This window comes from Morone saxatilis, unplaced genomic scaffold (assembly GCF_004916995.1).
Source record: "Morone saxatilis isolate NCDOM2014 unplaced genomic scaffold, NCSU_SB_2.0 Contig22, whole genome shotgun sequence".
Taxonomy (NCBI): Eukaryota; Metazoa; Chordata; class Actinopteri; family Moronidae; genus Morone; species Morone saxatilis.
In genome coordinates this window covers 15,420,876-15,438,297 of record NW_023339785.1, presented here as the reverse complement: position 1 = coordinate 15,438,297, position 17,422 = coordinate 15,420,876, and the positions used below count along the sequence as shown (strand labels likewise).

Sequence of the window (17,422 nt, the reverse complement as noted above, 5' to 3'; positions counted from 1 at the left end):
AACTATTTATGCTTTTATTTATTTTGGTAAAACGAGGCCATTATTGCATAGTAAGGCAGTTGCATGCCGTTCTTTGGTGGTACATGATGTGGTGCTATATTACCTCTTTACTATAGCTAAAATAAGATACAATAATACAATTTAAGGTGAGAAAGTAGCTCTATTCACTCACATTACTTATCCAAAGGAATAATTGATTTTCATACTGAGAGGCAGGAAGCAAAGTAAATCAACCACAATGTAAAGTATACACCGTTTGTAATCTTTAGGCTGAAAGCATAAAAAAATAACCAGTATGGTATTTTAACTGACATGAAGATTTCTCCTCTTCCTCTCTAGCTCATCTGTCCTCTGCTGAGGTGCGTGGGAAACCTCCTGTCCTCCTGCCCAGTGGAAACCCTGAACTCTCAAGTGGGTGATGTCGGTATCGTGGTTGCTCTGTGTGCACTCCTTCACGCCTACTTACAGACCCAGCCAGCTTTGGCCAGAGAGAGTGCCTGGGTCCTCAACAACCTCACAGGTTCGAATAATACACATACGTCTGCACTTATTTCCGGTCTTTAAACTGTGTAAACTGGGATTTCTGATATATACGTGTTCTCTGGGTTCAGGGACATCTCATACCCGCAGACATGAAGAGTGTAAGCACACACAAAGTAATATTTTACACTTGATCATTGTTGATACGTCAAGTTTAGTTTGGATTCTATTTTCAGTAACAAGCCACCTGGAAACTGCATCACCTGTCGAACAATAATTGAATAACTGTTTGTTCCAATGCACACCCGATTCAACTTTTACTGCATATGAAATTGTGAAGGTGGTGGGAACTCCTTCTGTACTAGGAATTGAGAATTTACATCTGAGGATTGATATTTGTATATTGATTGATGTAGTTTGTTCTAATCTTACTGCCACAGCTTACTCCAGTGCTTTGTGCTCTGCTCTGCTGACTCTTAACTTGGTCCCTGGACTGATCCAGCTCCTCCCTTTCTCTCAAGGAATCAATACCATGGTCTGTACAAGTTTTTATTTTTATACTATTGCCTTCATTGAATATATCATTGTAGCACTTAATGATGAACCATGTTCTTTGGCTCCTTCAGTCCACAATGTTACACTCCATCTCGCTGGTCCTTCTCATTATACTCAGATCCTGAGGGTTTTAGCAAATATTGCCCACAAGAAAAAGGAGTTCTGTGTCCAGCTGGCTCATCTTGGATTGCTTTCTGCTCTCTGTGCCACTCTGAAAATGGCCGACCAAGAGATGGTGACGCTGAGTATGGATGTCCTGTTCATGCTGGTAGTTAGTGGTCCACAGGTAAATTGGTGAAACCTTTAAAACTATGATTCTGCCGGTAGGATTAACCCAAGTAGAGAATGATGAGCAGTTTTTACCAGAGTTATTCCATCCCTTTAGGTGGCAGAGGAGTTTGTACGGCAAGGCGGAGTTTCACTGTTAGAGGCCATTCAGTACAACAGCGAAGGAGAGATCAGACGAAGAGCAACACATCTCCTGGAGCACCACCTTCTGTCCTACTCATCCTATTGCTCGGTAAAGATTTGGTTTGTTTTGTTGGGTGAATCTTTACTAGTTCCGATGTTAAAATACTAATCATTTGTTATGTTGCAGGACACCCCATGTTCCTGAACCAACGAGCACCTGACAAATCACTGGTACCTCGAGGACACACCTGAAAATACGAGACTTCTGGTTTACATTTTGCAGATGTGTGTAATGGACAAACAATGTTGGTATATTTAAAGTAATTTTTGATATCTTTTTAAATATGAACTACTAGTATTTTGACCACCATCTTCATTGTTGTTATCCATGTAGGTATTTTTAATATAATATATTTTTTTAATACCTGAGAGAGTCTTTACACTCATTCACAAACGTCACAAACTTTCTTTCTGTTGCTTATTGAGACACCATCCGTTGAGAGACTGAATGTATTTTGTATGTATTTTTGATCATCAGAAGTCTCTCATCTGAAACTTGAACACCTAGAGGGTTTACATGACGGACTGTAAATAGTATGAAGTATTTATCGTATCATGCCAATAATGCAATGTCATTAATGACTGTACATTCATCAAATGAAATGATATCACCTTAAAACTGTTTTTTGAGAGTAAGATCTTCTCTAGATAACATTATTAAAGTTTTTGCACCGTTTTCTATTGGTTTTGTAACATAACCGACCTAGGGCTGAATAAAACATCACATAGATGCCAGATCAACCCACCACTTCCTCCTTCCCACCACCATCCACCCGCTTCAGGTCCCGCCCCTGATTTATTCAGAATATGTACCTATTAAAAGAGAAGGGAATAAATACTAATATGAATATAAACAGAGTATTATGTTGACGACTAGAGTCACACATTATCCTTCATTCGGTATATATTACACTAATTTACCTATCTCTCTAATGTAGGTGGTTGTTTATCTTTCCATTACATGGCTATGAGTTTGTTGTCAGTGTTAACAGCATTTCTCCTCAGTTCGAAGGTATTGATTTTTGTCATATGTCACCCTGTAGGGTTGCTCTTGCTTCTGTGGAGATGATAAGTCTGTGATGGAATAGAGATCTAATGAATGTAGATGGTTGCAGGCCCAGAAAATAGCTACATATGTTATCAGTGTTTCTATTCCAGCTCCATATGTTGTATTCTGTGCAGCCTGTCATTGCTGATAGGGATAATATTGGCTATGAATGAGATTGTATTGTGTTATCGTATGTCTTGTGAGAAACACTGACTACCAGTACACAGTGCAGTTCCACTTCCTCAAAATTACACTTGAGGTTTTCTTTTCCGTTTGAGAGAGTTCGGGGTAAAGCCGTAAATTCGACCCAAAAGAGAAATGTTAGTCATTTCTTATGTTCCTCTTTTGTCTTTTGTAGTAATGTTGAGTAGTTAAGGAAGAATGTATTTTGCACCTAATGTGGAGTTGTAGGTCCTATAGGTGATGGGGATTGGGCTCTGAAACATAGTAACCCATTTGAACCAGCAACTATTCTGATAATTTATCATTATAATCGATTTATTTGGTATGGAAGATTGATTGATAATGAAACAAATTTAAATAAAGCTTCAACCTGAGTACAGCATAATGTATACATTCATAGTCCACATTTTACTTTTAGTTTAACTAAATAAATATGGTGGGATAATGTTTGTTTAATGAAAAAAGTAAAGAGTGAATTAACCTCACAGAGCTGAGATTTATTAGATCTATAGTGGACAGTTTCATTTTAACATTTGATATTGTTGTGCAATGTGATTATCTGTCTCTGGATTTCCACACAGATTTGAGGGGAATTTGAATGTGACTGAGTGGACTGTACTGGGAAACAGCAAGTCTTCAGCTCCTCCCCCTATTGAAAAAAGGAAAAAGCTACTCTCAAATTTCCCCACTTCCTCTGTCCACCCACAACATTCCCTTTTCGTTACCATTCACACTGCTTCTCTACATGAAAAACTGGAACAAGGTGGGTCAATTCATGTTTTTACATAATATATCCCTGCATTCTTTGAGGCTGCTTTTATTATCTTGCATGCAGCGTGCATCTGAGGTAATTCTACTACGCCATGAAAAGTGTCTCTTTAAATCTGCTTAGCAGTCTCAAAATAGTCTGTGCTGTCGAAGGGGAGAGTTTACATGTGGTTTGATTAATTCTTGTTCTCCTCACACAACTAAACACATTGTATAGTGTACTGGACATGGAGGGTGCTGAGTCAACAACTAGGGATAAAACAACAGGAAAGGATGGGGAAAAGGCTGTGGATCAAATGGTGCTGATGTCCAGCAAGCCTCTGCATCGCTTTGTCCAAAAAGAGCCCAGAGCTCTTGGGGTAACACAGCAAAATAACAGCCATTAGTAGTAAATAAGTGTATAGAAATAGACATATACATACAGAGCTGTACGGACAGTACTTTAACGCACTGTTCCTCTTCTCCCTTCCAGATTGTCATTGTGATCTTAGGCTGTGCAGAGGTCCTGATGGGCTTTTCTCTGGTCAGTGAAGATGTGTCAACGTCTGGTAAAATCTACATTCCCTTCTGGCAGGGACTTCTGGTACATAACATTTGACTTGTTAGCAGTGGATTTTATCATATTCTGCATTACAATCTTGACCTTTCAAAATGTTTTCAGAAGTCAATCAAAAATGACTTCCCACTTGGCTACAGAGACATGACATGTGAACAAGGCTGGATAAGTCATATACTGTGCTAATCTTTTTTTTCTGCTTTTTTAAAAAGTTTCTTGTCTGTGGTAACCTGTCTATCTACACTGAGATGCACCCATCCAAGAAGATGGTAGGTATACTGTGGTTTTCTCTTTTTTTAGTCACCCTTAATCTTCATATCGTTATCAATAACTCACCTAATCTTGTTGGATTTATCTTTCCCAGGTGACTGTGTGTTTGGCCATGTATGTGGTTTCCCTCTTGGGAATTGTAGTCTCTGTTGGCTACAGAATATTCTGCTTGTCCCATATTAGCTACTTAAGGTACCAGAGTAAGTGGGTGGAGACAGACAGAGACTGGGCCTTAAACAGAGCGGTGAGTTGCAGCTTACATTTGTTAGACTGAATGGATGACATGCACATTGTTACAGTATATGCATAACTTTTATCTGTCACTGTCTTGCTTTAGGAGCAGCTTTTTAGTGTCGAAGGCATATTGTTCAGTTCCTCTCTGTGTGTGTCAGTGCTTCTCATCTTCTTGTGTGTCGTCGCACGGTTAGCTCTGAAGTCCACAAACAGTCAGGTAAAACATTTTCCCTTTTTTTCTTATAATTGTCTTCATTTGCATTCTAGTTTCCACCATGAGGTTTTGCTAACAGTCTCTTGTCAACAAACATATATCATAAAACCTTGATGTATAAGAAAGTATACTATCCCATGATGGTCTCAATCTAACATGACATCAGTATCATTGCATACACAAAACACAAGGTGCAAGATATGAGATACATGGACAGTCGTATAACATTCATTCATCTTACACATAACACATATACCCAACCCCCTCTTCAAAAATCATCCCATCATTTCGTTCCATATCTGTAAAGTAGGGGCCTGTGGTTTTTTCCAAGGTTTTTCAAATTAGATTTGTGTACACAAGGGAGGAGAACATAATCTGCCATCCCACAGATATTTTATCACAGGATGTAACAGGATATTTTTACAACATTCTTCAAAATACAGCTGCAAATTATTATTTTTTGTTTTAAAAGTTATAAATAACCATTCTTGGATATCATTCCACACTTTGTTCACGAAACCAGAATAAATGCATAAGAGAGTCGTGAGAGACATATTTCACACACCAATCAGAGAAATCTGGATAAAACTTATGAATTGTATTAGCTTTGTTTAGATTCTTCAGGTAAAATATTTTTCATTGTTACTTTATCTAAAACAGACCTCTACCGCTCGACCATTCCACCATCATAGAAGTTGCAGACAGTAGACAAGAATCCACAAACAATAAGTTAAAACCGCAAATAAAAGACACACATGAAGGCATGAAAGGTAAAACTAAATTAATGAAAGAGAGAGGTGAAGAAAAATCTTTTGTAGGACTTTTCCAAAGTCTTACAGACCCGTGGTTCACAACCTTTTTGACTCGTGACCCCTCAAAACAAATACATTGGTTAGCCCTCATCACCAGCTTTCTTATGTTGTCTCCTGAACCCCTGCTACAGTTGACAGTTTGAAAAGTTTGAAACTAAACATAGCAATCTAGTGTGAATCTTAAATTCCTTCATAAAGTATGCCACAAAATCATAATTAAACACAAATGCAATTATAAAATAATGGTCATTACATTTCTAAAACAATAATATAAATAAATAGTATTATTCACAGCTGTGTGTCAGTCATCACTTTACTGTTTTGTTGTTGTCCTCTCCCCTAACAACCCGCTCCATATCTTCAACAGGTCATTGTCCAGCACATACCGGCACCACGGAATGACACAACATCAAACTAAAATCAACCTTTTTGAAGCATTGTTCTACAATCACTAACACTGGTTTGCTTGCAGCACTCCTCTTCTGTGAAAGAAATATGTGAGAATTCTGTGCAGAATATTGTATGTGAATGTTACTCCACCTAGAGGCAGTAGCCCTATAACCCAGCCGCAGCTTTTTTTAAGTTACCTACAGCTACCATATGTGTAATGCTGAATACATTTTTTTTGACATGCACTTATAAGGGAAGATCTTAACCACTAATTTATCTAGCAATGTTTGTTACTGTATGGGTCAGTAAACATGTTACATTACTTTAAATTAAAGCCTCAAGATGAACAGATCTTACATGGTACTGATAACTGTCAATAAAGTCAATTGATTAACTCTGTGGTAATGTTATATTGCCTAACCTTAATGTATATTGTACAAACAATAATATACATTGATGTTAGTTAACACTGTTAAAGTCAGACAGAGAGCCCATGCTTCTATATTTACATTAAAATAAATCAGAAGTACATTTTCTTTTTGTTCAACAACACTCCAACCCAGAAGAAATCTAACCATAAGTTGAATAACCACTCAGTTTATATTTTAATTATATATGGTCACTTACTGTTAGCCTTTAACCCATTAACTCTTATGTCTGTACATTATCTGCATTATTACAGTATGTGTAGTGTTGGCATAGTTTAGACTCTACTTGGAGCTTTTGAGAATCACTGTGAACCTCCATATACACTCCGTATCCACATGCGACTGCAACTTTACAGATGTTTAAAAGATGTGACAGTCTATTTGAATACATTTGGGTTTTTATATCATGACAGTGACATCCACGCAGCATATTTTTCTAAGCTTGTGACTTGATGTGTATGTTTTTTGTAGTTCAGTATTTTCATCTACATGCTTGCTTGTAAACCTGTTGCCATGTATTGTTTGTGAATGTGTGAAAAAGACAAGGGATTGGCTTTAGCTTTTAGCTATATAGTGCAATAAATGTAATGTGTATTGTCTTGTTAAATAAACTTTTTGAAAGAAAAGATGCTCAGATTGTTGACATATTACACACATAAATCTATGTGCACTAACACATACTCTGCAAGTCAAACCTCACACACAGTGCATTATAAATTATCATAGGTACATACAGAAGACAAAAATACCAAATTGAAGGCCACCATTAGTTAGATTACATGTGTATAATTGCTTTAATCACAGATGAACAATGAATATTTTTGTTAAACATTAGCATCAGAACATTTCTTGCTTTGGCTCATGAAAATTACTCTGTTGTAATCTGTTAAATTTTGGTTCTGGAGCAACTTCCTTGATCACAGAGACTGTGTCTTTAAATGCTTTTAGTATCTCCTCATGACTGTTGTGCAATTTGATTGGCAACATCCTAACTGTTTTTCCCTCCCATCTTTGTTTCATTAAGTAAGCATGACAGAACAGATTCAAATGCATTTTGACTCTGACATTAGTAATTCTGACATGACTGAATGGCTGCTATATGCCAAAAAACCACACTTATGTCACTCTGACGAGAAAGAAAAAAGTCCTATAGAAAAATGTATAGCCAACAATGCTTTTAATATGGCTCTGAAGTTGTGGCATTAGATCCAGAACTACAAAAACTCCAATGACACGAACAACATTCTGGTCACTTAATTTATTTCCAGTCATTTCATTGAATAGACAAACAGTTGTTCAATATTTTAAACAGTAGTCTCCCCCTGGTGTTGGTAGTATAGGGAAGAGGGAAATCCAGCGGAGGCATTTGTTGTTGCATATTTGGTCCACGTGTATTTATTTTTAATGTTCACAGTATTTAATAGACGTAGCTGGCAGTGTACAAAGACTGCATGGAGGACTGGTCAGCTGAGCCGGTGGGCTTGTACTCTCCTTTGGAAGCCAGGCCATTGATCTGAAGGGGGGAGGGGGGAGTTGGGGCAAAGTCAAATCTGAGTGTTAATGATCAGCCAGGTTACCTAAACCACATAAGTGCAAGACTGAACAGACACAAAGCTTTTTATAATGATTTACCAGTCAGTATAAAGCTAGGTAATGTAAGATAAGAGTGACTTAATAGCCAGTTTTGTGCACAGTCCACAACTACAAATTGATAAGTGAATTAATTATTAGCATTCATTCATGATTAGAGATGGCTCTTCATGACCTCTGATGCTCACCTTGGCCCTGCTGAAGAACGCTTCCTGTGCAGCTGCCTTGTTGGCAGGTTTGCCCTGCCAGGCTGCAAGAGCAGAGGCCTGGAGTGCACGGCCGTAAGAGAAGGTCAGCTTCCAGGGGCGATGGAGGGGCACCTGGTTGATAGCGTTCAGGTTGAGGGAGGCTTCCTCCTCACTCTGGCCTCCAGATAGGAAGCAGATGCCTGAAAAGACACAGAGCAGCTTTAAGCTTGTACTTTAACAATGATTGAGAAACTTAAGTCCTCCCCGCTTTCCTTGTGACACTCACCAGGCACAGCAGCGGGGACGGTGCGTCTCAGAGCGGTCACTGTAGCCATGGCAACCTCCTGAGGGGTGAACTTCTTGGCGCAGGAGTGTCCAGCAGTGACCATGTTGGGCTTCAGCAGAGTGCCCTCCAGGTACACATGGTGGTCAGACAGAGCCTTGTACACAGCAGCCAGAACCTAAAAAGATGAAGAGGCAGATTTATTACTACACATGCTTCAAAAATATCATCGATGGGGAAATATTTCACTGCTGGTGGTTGGCTGACTAAGCCAAAAAAAACAACCATCATGAACCAACCTTTTCTGTGACATACTGGCAGCGCAGCAGGTCATGGGTTCCATCAGGCAGGATCTCTGGCTCCACAATGGGCACCAGGCCGTTCTGGCGGGTACATGAATACAGATTTCTTTTAAAATTCGAACTTGCAGCAAATATTTGTAATCACAATGAATTGAGAATATGGCTGCACACCTGTTGGCAGATGCTGGCATATCTGGCAAGGACATTGGCATTCTCTGCAATGGCGAGAGCTGATGGGCATCCGTCTGAGATCTTGAGCACACACCTCCACTTGGCAAAGTCACAACCGTCCTTCTTATACTGGGCACAGCGCTCTGAGAGGCCATCGAGACCTAGATAGAGAAATAAGCCAAAGAACGTTATGGTTCTTCTGCATTATGCTTAAACTTGCAATCTTGCAGTAGAGTTGCATTTTTTTTTTACCTTGTGTGGTGGTCTCGCCATCTGTTCCATTTAGACCAGCTGTGCCTTTGTCCACCTGAAGCAAGAAAACCAAACACATGCATTAACTCACAAGGGTCAACATGTGGAAGACCTGAAGGTGCGTGCAACTTCAACTGGTCTGCACTTATAGGTTCCTCACCTTGATGCCGACAACAATGCCCTGATCCTTGACAACTTGGGGGAAGAGCTTGCCGCTGTCCGCTTTCTGGTAGAGCGTCTCATGGAAGAAGATTACCCCACCCACGCAGTTGGACATGGAGGAACTGGAGGAGAAGAGGAGGTCACGGAAGTAGCGACGGTTTTCTTCGTTGTTCTCCACGTTGATTTTCTGGAGACGCTTTCCCATGGTTCCTTGAAAGGAGAGGAGGAATCATTTCAGTTGCGCACTCTGCAGTCACCTCTCGCCAGTGAACAGTTACCGAGACCTCGGGGGGCTCACCTGTGGATTCATCTGCAGCCAGGATTCCCTTTCCTGGAGCCACGATCCTCTGAGCAATGTCAGAGAGCTCCTTCTTCTGCTCCGGAGACAGGGATGGGAACTGATGAGTCATCCTAGAGGACAGAAAACAAGTTATTTCACAGATAAATCCAAAACTCTACAAGACTTTAGCAAGTATGAGGAAGCTCTTTTTTTTTCTAATCAAACATAACAAACAACTGCCTCTAACTTCCTGCATCTCTTGCACCACCTCTGTAAATATTTGGCTTGAATGGTTGAACTTTGGCCTTTAAAACAGATAAGTTCTGTAACACAAGTTCATAGTTCACTCAGAGTTGTTGGCTGCATGATGTTGTGTAAATAAACATAAGAAGGCTTAAAAAATTTAAATCACAATGTGCAGTCATACAATAAGTGATCATAAAGTGCAGGTTTAACGTGGACGTGTGTTTGCTGTCAAATATTTGCACAAACCCAGTGAAGCCTACTGCAACCTTCAGTAGACATCACACGTCGACATTTAACATACAACCCTTTCAAAGTAAAATCCCCACCGATCCATATTGCAAATACGTTTCATACATCCCAGTTTCTCGAGCATACACACAAGACAACTAGTTTATCCAGTTTTACTAAGTTTAGACTGTTGAAAACGTGCAGCTTAATTCCATAAGTGAAACATTACTTCCATCGCTGCACACCTGAACCCCGAGCACGCACTTATGTTTTGCAGAAACCAGGCAAGGCATGGTTCACTTTTCATAAAAACAAAAGGAAAACCTGCAAAATCAAGAACACGCACGAAGTTAAAAAAAAAAAAAAAAAAAAACTTGAAAACATACTTACTTGAGAGTTATGTGAAACGGCGACGGCGACGGCAACAGAAGTGACAGACGGCTCCAACAGCCTCCAAACAGTAATTGGACTGATTGAGAAGGACGAACACTGTGCACAAAGCTGTATTTATGGTCTGATCGGTGCGGAGGAGGAGGTGCCCGTGATGTGGCGGGGCGTGAGTCTCCCCGGTAACTCAATTGGCCCGGACAGACAGACAGGGGCGGCCTTTTGTGCGCTTTATGGCATCAATGCGCCTTTGTGGACTTTAGGCTCATATCAGAACCTGGACCGATGAGCTGAAAACAAGAAGGGAACACTGTGTGTCGCCTGAACGAGTTAATGAAATTGAATGTGGCATGCACGCATCACACAGTCCTCACGCAGCCCCGCCTCCATCTTTCTATCACTGTTGCTTCACTGTAAGAAAATGATGAACTGCACTGTGAGAGGCCTGCTGCAATGCTGCAACTCAGGTTTCTTTGTTTCTGTAGTGTAGATTACAGGATACGATAGGATCTAATCTTCATCTTTCCCAACATCAGATACAGAGGTCCACATTTATGGAAAACTTGTTCTCATTTGGTCCTGCAGAGCACATACTGTATTTTCTTTTACATCATAATGTATATTTTGTACAGTGTGATCTTGTTTTATAAAGCCCTGCACATGGACTTTCATTATTAATCATTATTATTAATGAAACATGTGTGAATAAAGAAAACTTTTTCCAAGAAATGCAAGTTCTGCTATAAGGTCTGTCCACATTTTACAGCAGGAGAAACGTTTATTAACTTTTACTTTATGTCATTATAATTAATTCACTCTCATGTTCACTCTCAATCTAAATTTAGGGAGTGTTATTCTCTACATAGTGTAATCACACCAGTATAGGACCAAGTTTAGGCTTACTTCATGCATTGGGCACAAACCGTTACCACAGCACAATCTGCTTTTTTTAGTGCAACCTTGTGTATCTGCCTTTTGCGTCACATAGCTTGTCAAACACGTCATGCATAAACAGTTCCCATATCGATTGCTGAAAATGGCCCAAATGAACTTGCAGGGGTGTTTGTAATGCTCTCACCAATCCATGAGTGACCTCAGCAGATCGGGGTATTTGAACAGAGGGTAGATCTGTAACAAATAATGACAAGCCTGCTTTTACACAACCTGGACTCTGCACTGTGCAATGTACGTTTTAATATTGCTTATCAGAGTTCTGTCTCTGTCCACGAGTTCCTTTTTACACAATGTGTGACTGAGGAAAAGAGTTTCAGGGGAGTGCGAAATGTTGTCGAGACACGTTTGCTTACCCTCACAAGTATGTGAACTAAATTTAAAAAAGGATAGCACTAGAGGAATGTTGGTTTTGTTGTTTTGGTCGCCAGATAATTGCCACAATATTAAAAAATACACTGCAACTCTAATAGATCCATGGATTTGTGGGAGTTGCAATCCAACACTGCAGCAACACAAACTATCTCCACTGTGAAGCCATGTGAAGACAAGCTCAGCAGTTTAAATAAAGGGAAATGATCCATGTGCATTAGAAATGGCTGTAATAATATATCTAGAGGGATTTTCACTTTTGTGGGTTGTAACACAATGTTTGGAACACGAAGTCACCAAAAACTCCCGCCAGGGGTCGCTCAGCATGTATCTGGAGATGCTTAAAAAGAGAAAAGGGCTAGAGGGGACTTTGTGACACTAGTTGAAAACACATCGGCCTTCAGTTCCCTGTGTTCACTGGTGTCAGCTCAGATGATATATATATATATAATGCAGCCCTCTGAAGCTAAACAAAGTAAATCCTTAATTAATTCCATATCATTAAACTGCATTTAATATATAAGCCTTAGTCACTAACAGGGCAAATCAAATCAAACCCTCGTCAAATCACCACACACTATCTGTGCAGTGAACCTCGGCCGTGGTGTATTCCTGTGTCCACCTACTGCTTGGTTTCTGAGTCTCTGTGCTTTATATAATGAATATACCATATATAATTAACGGTGTGTATTCCACTTCATGGAAAAGTTGTTGTTGTTTGTTGCCACTTGGGGTTTCACAGTCTCCTCCGCGCCGCTAGGGGGCGCAGTGTCCGCTGAAGATCCCACTGAGATCATTAACACTTCCGTTTCCGAGAGGCGAGGAGCCGCAACAACAACAGCCACAGACACATTTAGTTGCTTATAAAACTCTTAACGTTAAAAGCGGTAAGACTCCGGTTAGCCGGCAGTGATATTGACAATATGTTTAAGTAAATGCATCGATCCGCCGGGTCAGAGCCGAGGCCGTCTGAGCATGCGCGGCGTTTAAAGTTGACGGTAGCAAACGGCTAACGTTAGCCTGACGTTACACTGACTGATTTAATCAGCTTGTTCGGGTTTTAAAACGCGATAAATCACTTTTACGTGCTTGTGTTTGGACTGCTCGTCACTTAGATAGACGAGTGAGGCTTCAGGGTAAACGTGAAGGCGGTTATCTTCGACATTATAGTGTTAGTTACCTGTATGTTACAACTCAGCGTTGTCGTTCATTCAGCGGAACCATCTGAATCCACGTTTGTCATCTATTATCGGTCTCAAATGTGTCATTTTTCTGCCTCTGTTTGTTTCAGGAGTCTGAGGATGTCGGGACAGAAGCGTCCTGCTGACCCCAGCGGTTCCTCGTCCTCCGGTGCGCCCCCAGAGAAGCGGAGGGAGCGGGAAGGAGAGGACGGAGGACCCGGTGTCAGCGCCGCAGCCGGGGGGAGCACCGCGGTGGAGACGGTCATCAAACTGGGAGGAGTGTCCAACTCAGTGAGCCCCCCTCCCACCACCTTTACTGCCAATACACTTACTCCCCCAGGAGTGTAAAGTGTCATTCATTTTGTGCTCGTGTTTTGAATTATTTTTCAGGAAGAACAAGACATCAGAGCTCTTCAGACTAAGAACCGAAAGCTGGGAGAGTCTCTGGATCAAAGACAGGTGAATGACCTCTTCCGTATTAGTTTATAACTAACGTACGCACGCGTAGAGGAAGCTACAGGTGTGTGCTCTCTTGTTCGGAGAAAGGTTAATCCGTTTTGGCTTGTTGGTTTGCAGGTGATTGAGGATGAACTGCGAGAGCGAATTGAGAGACTGGAGACCCGGCAAGCCACCGATGACGCCAGTTTGCTGATCCTCAATAGATACTGGAATCAGGTAAACAAATTCAGACAAAGAAGCAAAAGTAAACACTGCTTGTACAACTTCTGCTCTCCTGTAAAGATCAAAGAGCCGAACTGTGGTCCTGTTCTCTCTCCCTCAGTTTGATGAAAACATTAAGCTGACCGTCAGGCGTTATGACCAAGCAAGCTGCGAACCTGAGAAATCTGTGGCCGGTGAGGGACGGAGCCTCAAGCCGGACACTCCAGAGCCTGACGGCGACTCCAACCAGGAGAGGGCCAAGGACAGAGGTAAAGTTGGAGCGGACACACAGAGCGATAACGCGGAGAGTTGAACAACAAACCAGAGATCACAGACCTGTTTCCCTGCTGTTCTCACGCAGGCCAACAGGGAGAGGCAGCCAACTCCTTCCTGGCCACGCTGGCGAGCAGCAGCAGCGAGGAGATGGAGGCTGAGTTGCAGGAGAGGGTGGAGTCCAGCCAGAAGCAGGCTAATCATGTGGTGGAGATCTATGAGTGTCTGAAGAGCACCGTGGACCAACTGAAGGCAGAGCTGGACTCTGGAGCCGGTGAGATACAACGGAGGGAGACATGATGAAATGCCAGACGTAGATTACAGCTGAGGGTGAAATTCATCTATTCAGATTATGTGGGAGGTTTTTTTTGTGTTTATTTTTGTTGCTTTTCTTCCCAGAGGGCACTTTATGGAAGGCCGCTTCCAGACTGAACTCCCTCCTGACCAGTGAAAACGAGCGATTGCAACAGCTGACTGAGGACCTCAAGCAGAAGCACAGTCACATGACAAGCGAGGTACAAATCTTCCTTCCTTATTCCATATGTTATTTCTCAGATTTAGCCGTCTTTAACAGTTATAGATGCATGTCAATGTGTAAGTCTTGAGAATTGCTGTGTGTACTGCACTCCTTTCTGTCTTTCTATCTAATTGGAGGCTGTTTATTTGCACAATGGGTCTTTCTTTATTAAACCAAATGCTTTATCACACTGTAGCTCAGTGTGTAAAGTAAGTAATGAAGTACATTGTTCGTTTGGTTTTTAGTAAAAAATGTGTGTATTCCTGTCGTATCCAGTCCCGGCCTCTGGGGCGAGCAGCTAACAAAGCAGACCAGCGCGTCAGCGAGCTGCAGGTTCTCATCGAGGAGCTCCAGTGGGACATGGAGAAGATCCGCCGCCGAGAGAACAGACTGAACGCGCACCTGATCGAGATACTGGAGAGGGTGAGGGTGTCTTCTCTATGAGTCTGTGTGTCTCGTTTCCATGCGGCAGTGTTGCGCAAATGTTTCGATGTTTATATTGAAGTATGTTGTAACACTCCCCCTAATGCCTCCCAGGTGAACAGCAAAGGCTATAAGGTGTGTGGGGAGGCCAGCAGCGTTTGTGGCACCATCACGATTAACAAGAGAAAGGTTGGTATTTAAATAAAAAAAGAGAGAGAGAAGTGAGAGATCCCTTCAAAATCTTGATTTAGTTTTTTCCCCTACAACTTGCTTTTCATACCTGTTGACATTTTTGTTCTTCAAAGTTTGAAGAAATGAACAGTGAGATGGAGGAGAGCAGGGAGCTGGCAGACAACCGCTTCATTGAGCTGCAGAAGCTTCAGCAGGACCTGCAGAATGTGCACCAGGAGAACAACAGCATGAAGGTGGACTTATTACTTGAAAATGGCCCATTAATGTATTGAAAGTATTAAAGCTGAATTAAACCGTAGGACTTCCTTATTTTTCTGTGTCCCTCTCAGACGGAGCTGCTGAATCGAGCAGAGGGCATGGTGAAAGAGACGTCTGAGTACCGCTGTCTGCAGTCGCAGTTTTCTGTGCTCTACAATGAGTCTCTGATCCTCAAGTCTCAGTTAGATGAGACACGTGCTCGTCTCAACACTACCAGGACGGCAAGGCTTCGACAGCTAGAGCACATGGAGGTAAGTGTGTGTGTGTGTTAGTGTCTGCCTGTGTGTGTTAGTGTCTGCCTGTATGACCTCTTTCCTACTCTCATCCCCTCTGCGTGCAGAATGATGAAGTGGCTCTGCAGAGGAAGGTTCGTACAGAGGTGTTTCAGCTGGAGGACACGCTGGCTCAGGTCAGGAAGGAGTATGAGATGTTGCGCATCGAATTTGAACAGACTCTCGCTGCCAACGAACAAGCAGGTAACCGACAGGTCCTGGCCTAAATAATGAACGAGGTGCATGGATTTTGTTGAAAAGGGAATACTGCTAAGATAGCCAGCCTTCATCTCTTGTTCGTGCGTTTTTACTCTCTTTCTCTCAGGTCCCATCAACAGGGAGATGCGTCACCTCATCAGCACACTGCAAACCCACAATCAGCAGATGAAGGGAGAGGTGGTGAAATACAAGATCAGACTGAGAGAAACACAAGCTGAGCTCAACCAGGTAGGTCACAAGGAGACCAAGAGAAACTGTCACCTCAAAAGAAATGAAGTGGTTCAGTTTGACCTATAGGGTTAATAAGGAGAAAACAACATTGCACCGAAACACATTTATCTGTTGCCTCTGCAGGTCCGCGCCTCAAAGGGCAACGCCATCCTCCAGTCCCAGTCGAGCACAGAGATGGACGTGAAGGATGAGACAACCTCTCCGTCCACCCCGGCCGTCTCTGGGGAACCTGTGATCAAGACAGAGCCTGACAACGGCTCCTCCACACCGAGCAGCACCGGTAATAAACGTCTAGTTGACGGACTGTGACATGTTTGTTCCCTTTTGTTCAGAAATATAAAAAATTTCACTGTGATACATATTAGTACTGTCCTGTTTGAAACCGTCTTCACATTGTTTCATGTTCTTTCTTTAGGAGCCTCGGTAAAAACAGAGCCTGGAGTAGAAACTGAGGCGACGGTAAAAGAGGAGGAGAAAGAGGAGAAAAAAGAGAAGGAGGAAAAGAAAGATAAGGACATTATAAAGAAAGAGGAGAAAGACAGAGAGCGGGAGAAAGAGAAGGAAAAGGAGAGAGAGAGGTCGACCCGCGGTGGCGGGAGCGGCGGTTTGATAAAGGAAGAGAAGGAGAAGCCGGGGAGCAGCAGCCAACCTGAGGAGTCGGCTGGGGAGCGCCTGTCGATGGTCGGAGGGTCAAAGAGGAAGGAGATTGAGCAGCTGAAGATTGTCCGAACAGAACTCAAGTAAGTCGCATGTGGAAGTTAGTTTTTATTTTAGATAACGCTGATTTTTCTTACCTGACTGCACCAGATGGTTTGTTACACAGAACAATTGAGGAAGTTGTCATTTGAAACAGTTTAGAGATTAGATGATCCATCCGTCTATCACGTCTGTTAAAAGCAAACTTCAACAAATCATCATATAACGTAGTCAAACTCTGTCGAGAGAAGACCTTCAGTGAGGTTCTTTGCTCTTCTGTCAGTGAAGAAATACTCCTCCGGTCTCCAGTTCTGATGTGATGCCAGCAGCATCGTTACTAACTTCTTTGCAGCCACCATTGTTGCTTTTGAACAGTCACTTCTCACACACCTAGCGTTAAACCACGCCTGTTTTTTGTATTGAAATCATAATATACTTCTCACACCAAAGTTGGTTGAAATGCGTTTAGCAACTCCTTTGGTCTGTTTTTGTTGATGCCATGGTTTCTATGGATTAAGTTCACGCTGTTGTGTACAATGACACCCGTACCATTCCATAACAATTGTCTGCAGCATGATTTGTACAGAGCCTTTATTGATTTCTGACCCTGCGTGGTGGATTTTATGATTTTGGGTGATGCTGATAATTTTGTTCTTGCTTTGACTGTGCAGGAAAGCCC

At 41.9% G+C, this 17,422-nt stretch overlaps 3 protein-coding genes across 3 annotated transcripts in view; 2 read left to right on the top strand and 1 right to left on the bottom strand.

The window, feature by feature from the left end:
- tmco6 (transmembrane and coiled-coil domains 6) overlaps positions 1-7,035 on the top strand; it is a 10,350-nt gene extending 3,315 nt beyond the window's left edge. Inside the window, exons 9-19 of the mRNA XM_035668869.1 lie at positions 340-520; positions 921-1,015; positions 1,154-1,321; positions 1,421-1,555; positions 1,634-3,500; positions 3,723-3,864; positions 3,978-4,088; positions 4,274-4,330; positions 4,426-4,575; positions 4,669-4,782; positions 5,959-7,035. Coding sequence (XP_035524762.1) covers positions 340-520; positions 921-1,015; positions 1,154-1,321; positions 1,421-1,555; positions 1,634-1,651 — 597 coding nt within the window. The 3' untranslated portion in view covers positions 1,652-3,500; positions 3,723-3,864; positions 3,978-4,088; ... (2 more) ...; positions 4,669-4,782; positions 5,959-7,035. The remainder of the gene's footprint in view (positions 1-339; positions 521-920; positions 1,016-1,153; positions 1,322-1,420; positions 1,556-1,633; positions 3,501-3,722; positions 3,865-3,977; positions 4,089-4,273; positions 4,331-4,425; positions 4,576-4,668; positions 4,783-5,958) is intronic.
- Positions 7,036-7,652: 617 nt separating this feature from the next.
- aldob (aldolase b, fructose-bisphosphate) lies at positions 7,653-10,651 on the bottom strand. Its single transcript, XM_035669914.1, has 9 exons — positions 10,502-10,651; positions 9,656-9,768; positions 9,356-9,567; positions 9,196-9,250; positions 8,944-9,104; positions 8,770-8,853; positions 8,474-8,648; positions 8,188-8,387; positions 7,653-7,922 (listed from the first exon to the last, which is right to left on the bottom strand). Exons 2-9 carry the CDS (start codon positions 9,765-9,767, stop codon positions 7,827-7,829), a joined length of 1,095 nt encoding a protein of 364 aa, XP_035525807.1. The 5' UTR covers position 9,768; positions 10,502-10,651; the 3' UTR covers positions 7,653-7,826.
- Positions 10,652-12,610: 1,959 nt separating this feature from the next.
- On the top strand, positions 12,611-16,791 carry rnf20 (ring finger protein 20, E3 ubiquitin protein ligase). Its single transcript, XM_035669939.1, has 15 exons — positions 12,611-12,708; positions 13,113-13,293; positions 13,393-13,461; positions 13,579-13,677; positions 13,784-13,931; positions 14,024-14,209; positions 14,335-14,450; positions 14,729-14,875; positions 14,990-15,064; positions 15,181-15,300; positions 15,397-15,576; positions 15,666-15,801; positions 15,923-16,044; positions 16,171-16,327; positions 16,463-16,791. Exons 2-15 carry the CDS (start codon positions 13,123-13,125, stop codon positions 16,789-16,791), a joined length of 2,055 nt encoding a protein of 684 aa, XP_035525832.1. The 5' UTR covers positions 12,611-12,708; positions 13,113-13,122.
- Positions 16,792-17,422: the final 631 nt, after the last annotated feature.

Excerpts from the sequence above, each read along its gene's own strand:
- aldob (XM_035669914.1), bottom strand. The coding sequence starts at position 9,767 with ATGACTCATCAGTTCCCATCCCTGTCTCCGGAGCAGAAGAAGGAGCTC. Across the intron at positions 9,251-9,355 it reads GCATTGTTGTCGGCATCAAG|GTGGACAAAGGCACAGCTGG; the intron begins GTGAGGAACCTA and ends TTCTTGCTTCAG. Across the intron at positions 8,854-8,943 it reads ATGCCAGCATCTGCCAACAG|AACGGCCTGGTGCCCATTGT; the intron begins GTGTGCAGCCAT and ends TGTACCCGCCAG.
- rnf20 (XM_035669939.1), top strand. The coding sequence starts at position 13,123 with ATGTCGGGACAGAAGCGTCCTGCTGACCCCAGCGGTTCCTCGTCCTCC. Across the intron at positions 15,802-15,922 it reads CGCTGCCAACGAACAAGCAG|GTCCCATCAACAGGGAGATG; the intron begins GTAACCGACAGG and ends TCTTTCTCTCAG. Across the intron at positions 16,045-16,170 it reads CACAAGCTGAGCTCAACCAG|GTCCGCGCCTCAAAGGGCAA; the intron begins GTAGGTCACAAG and ends TTGCCTCTGCAG.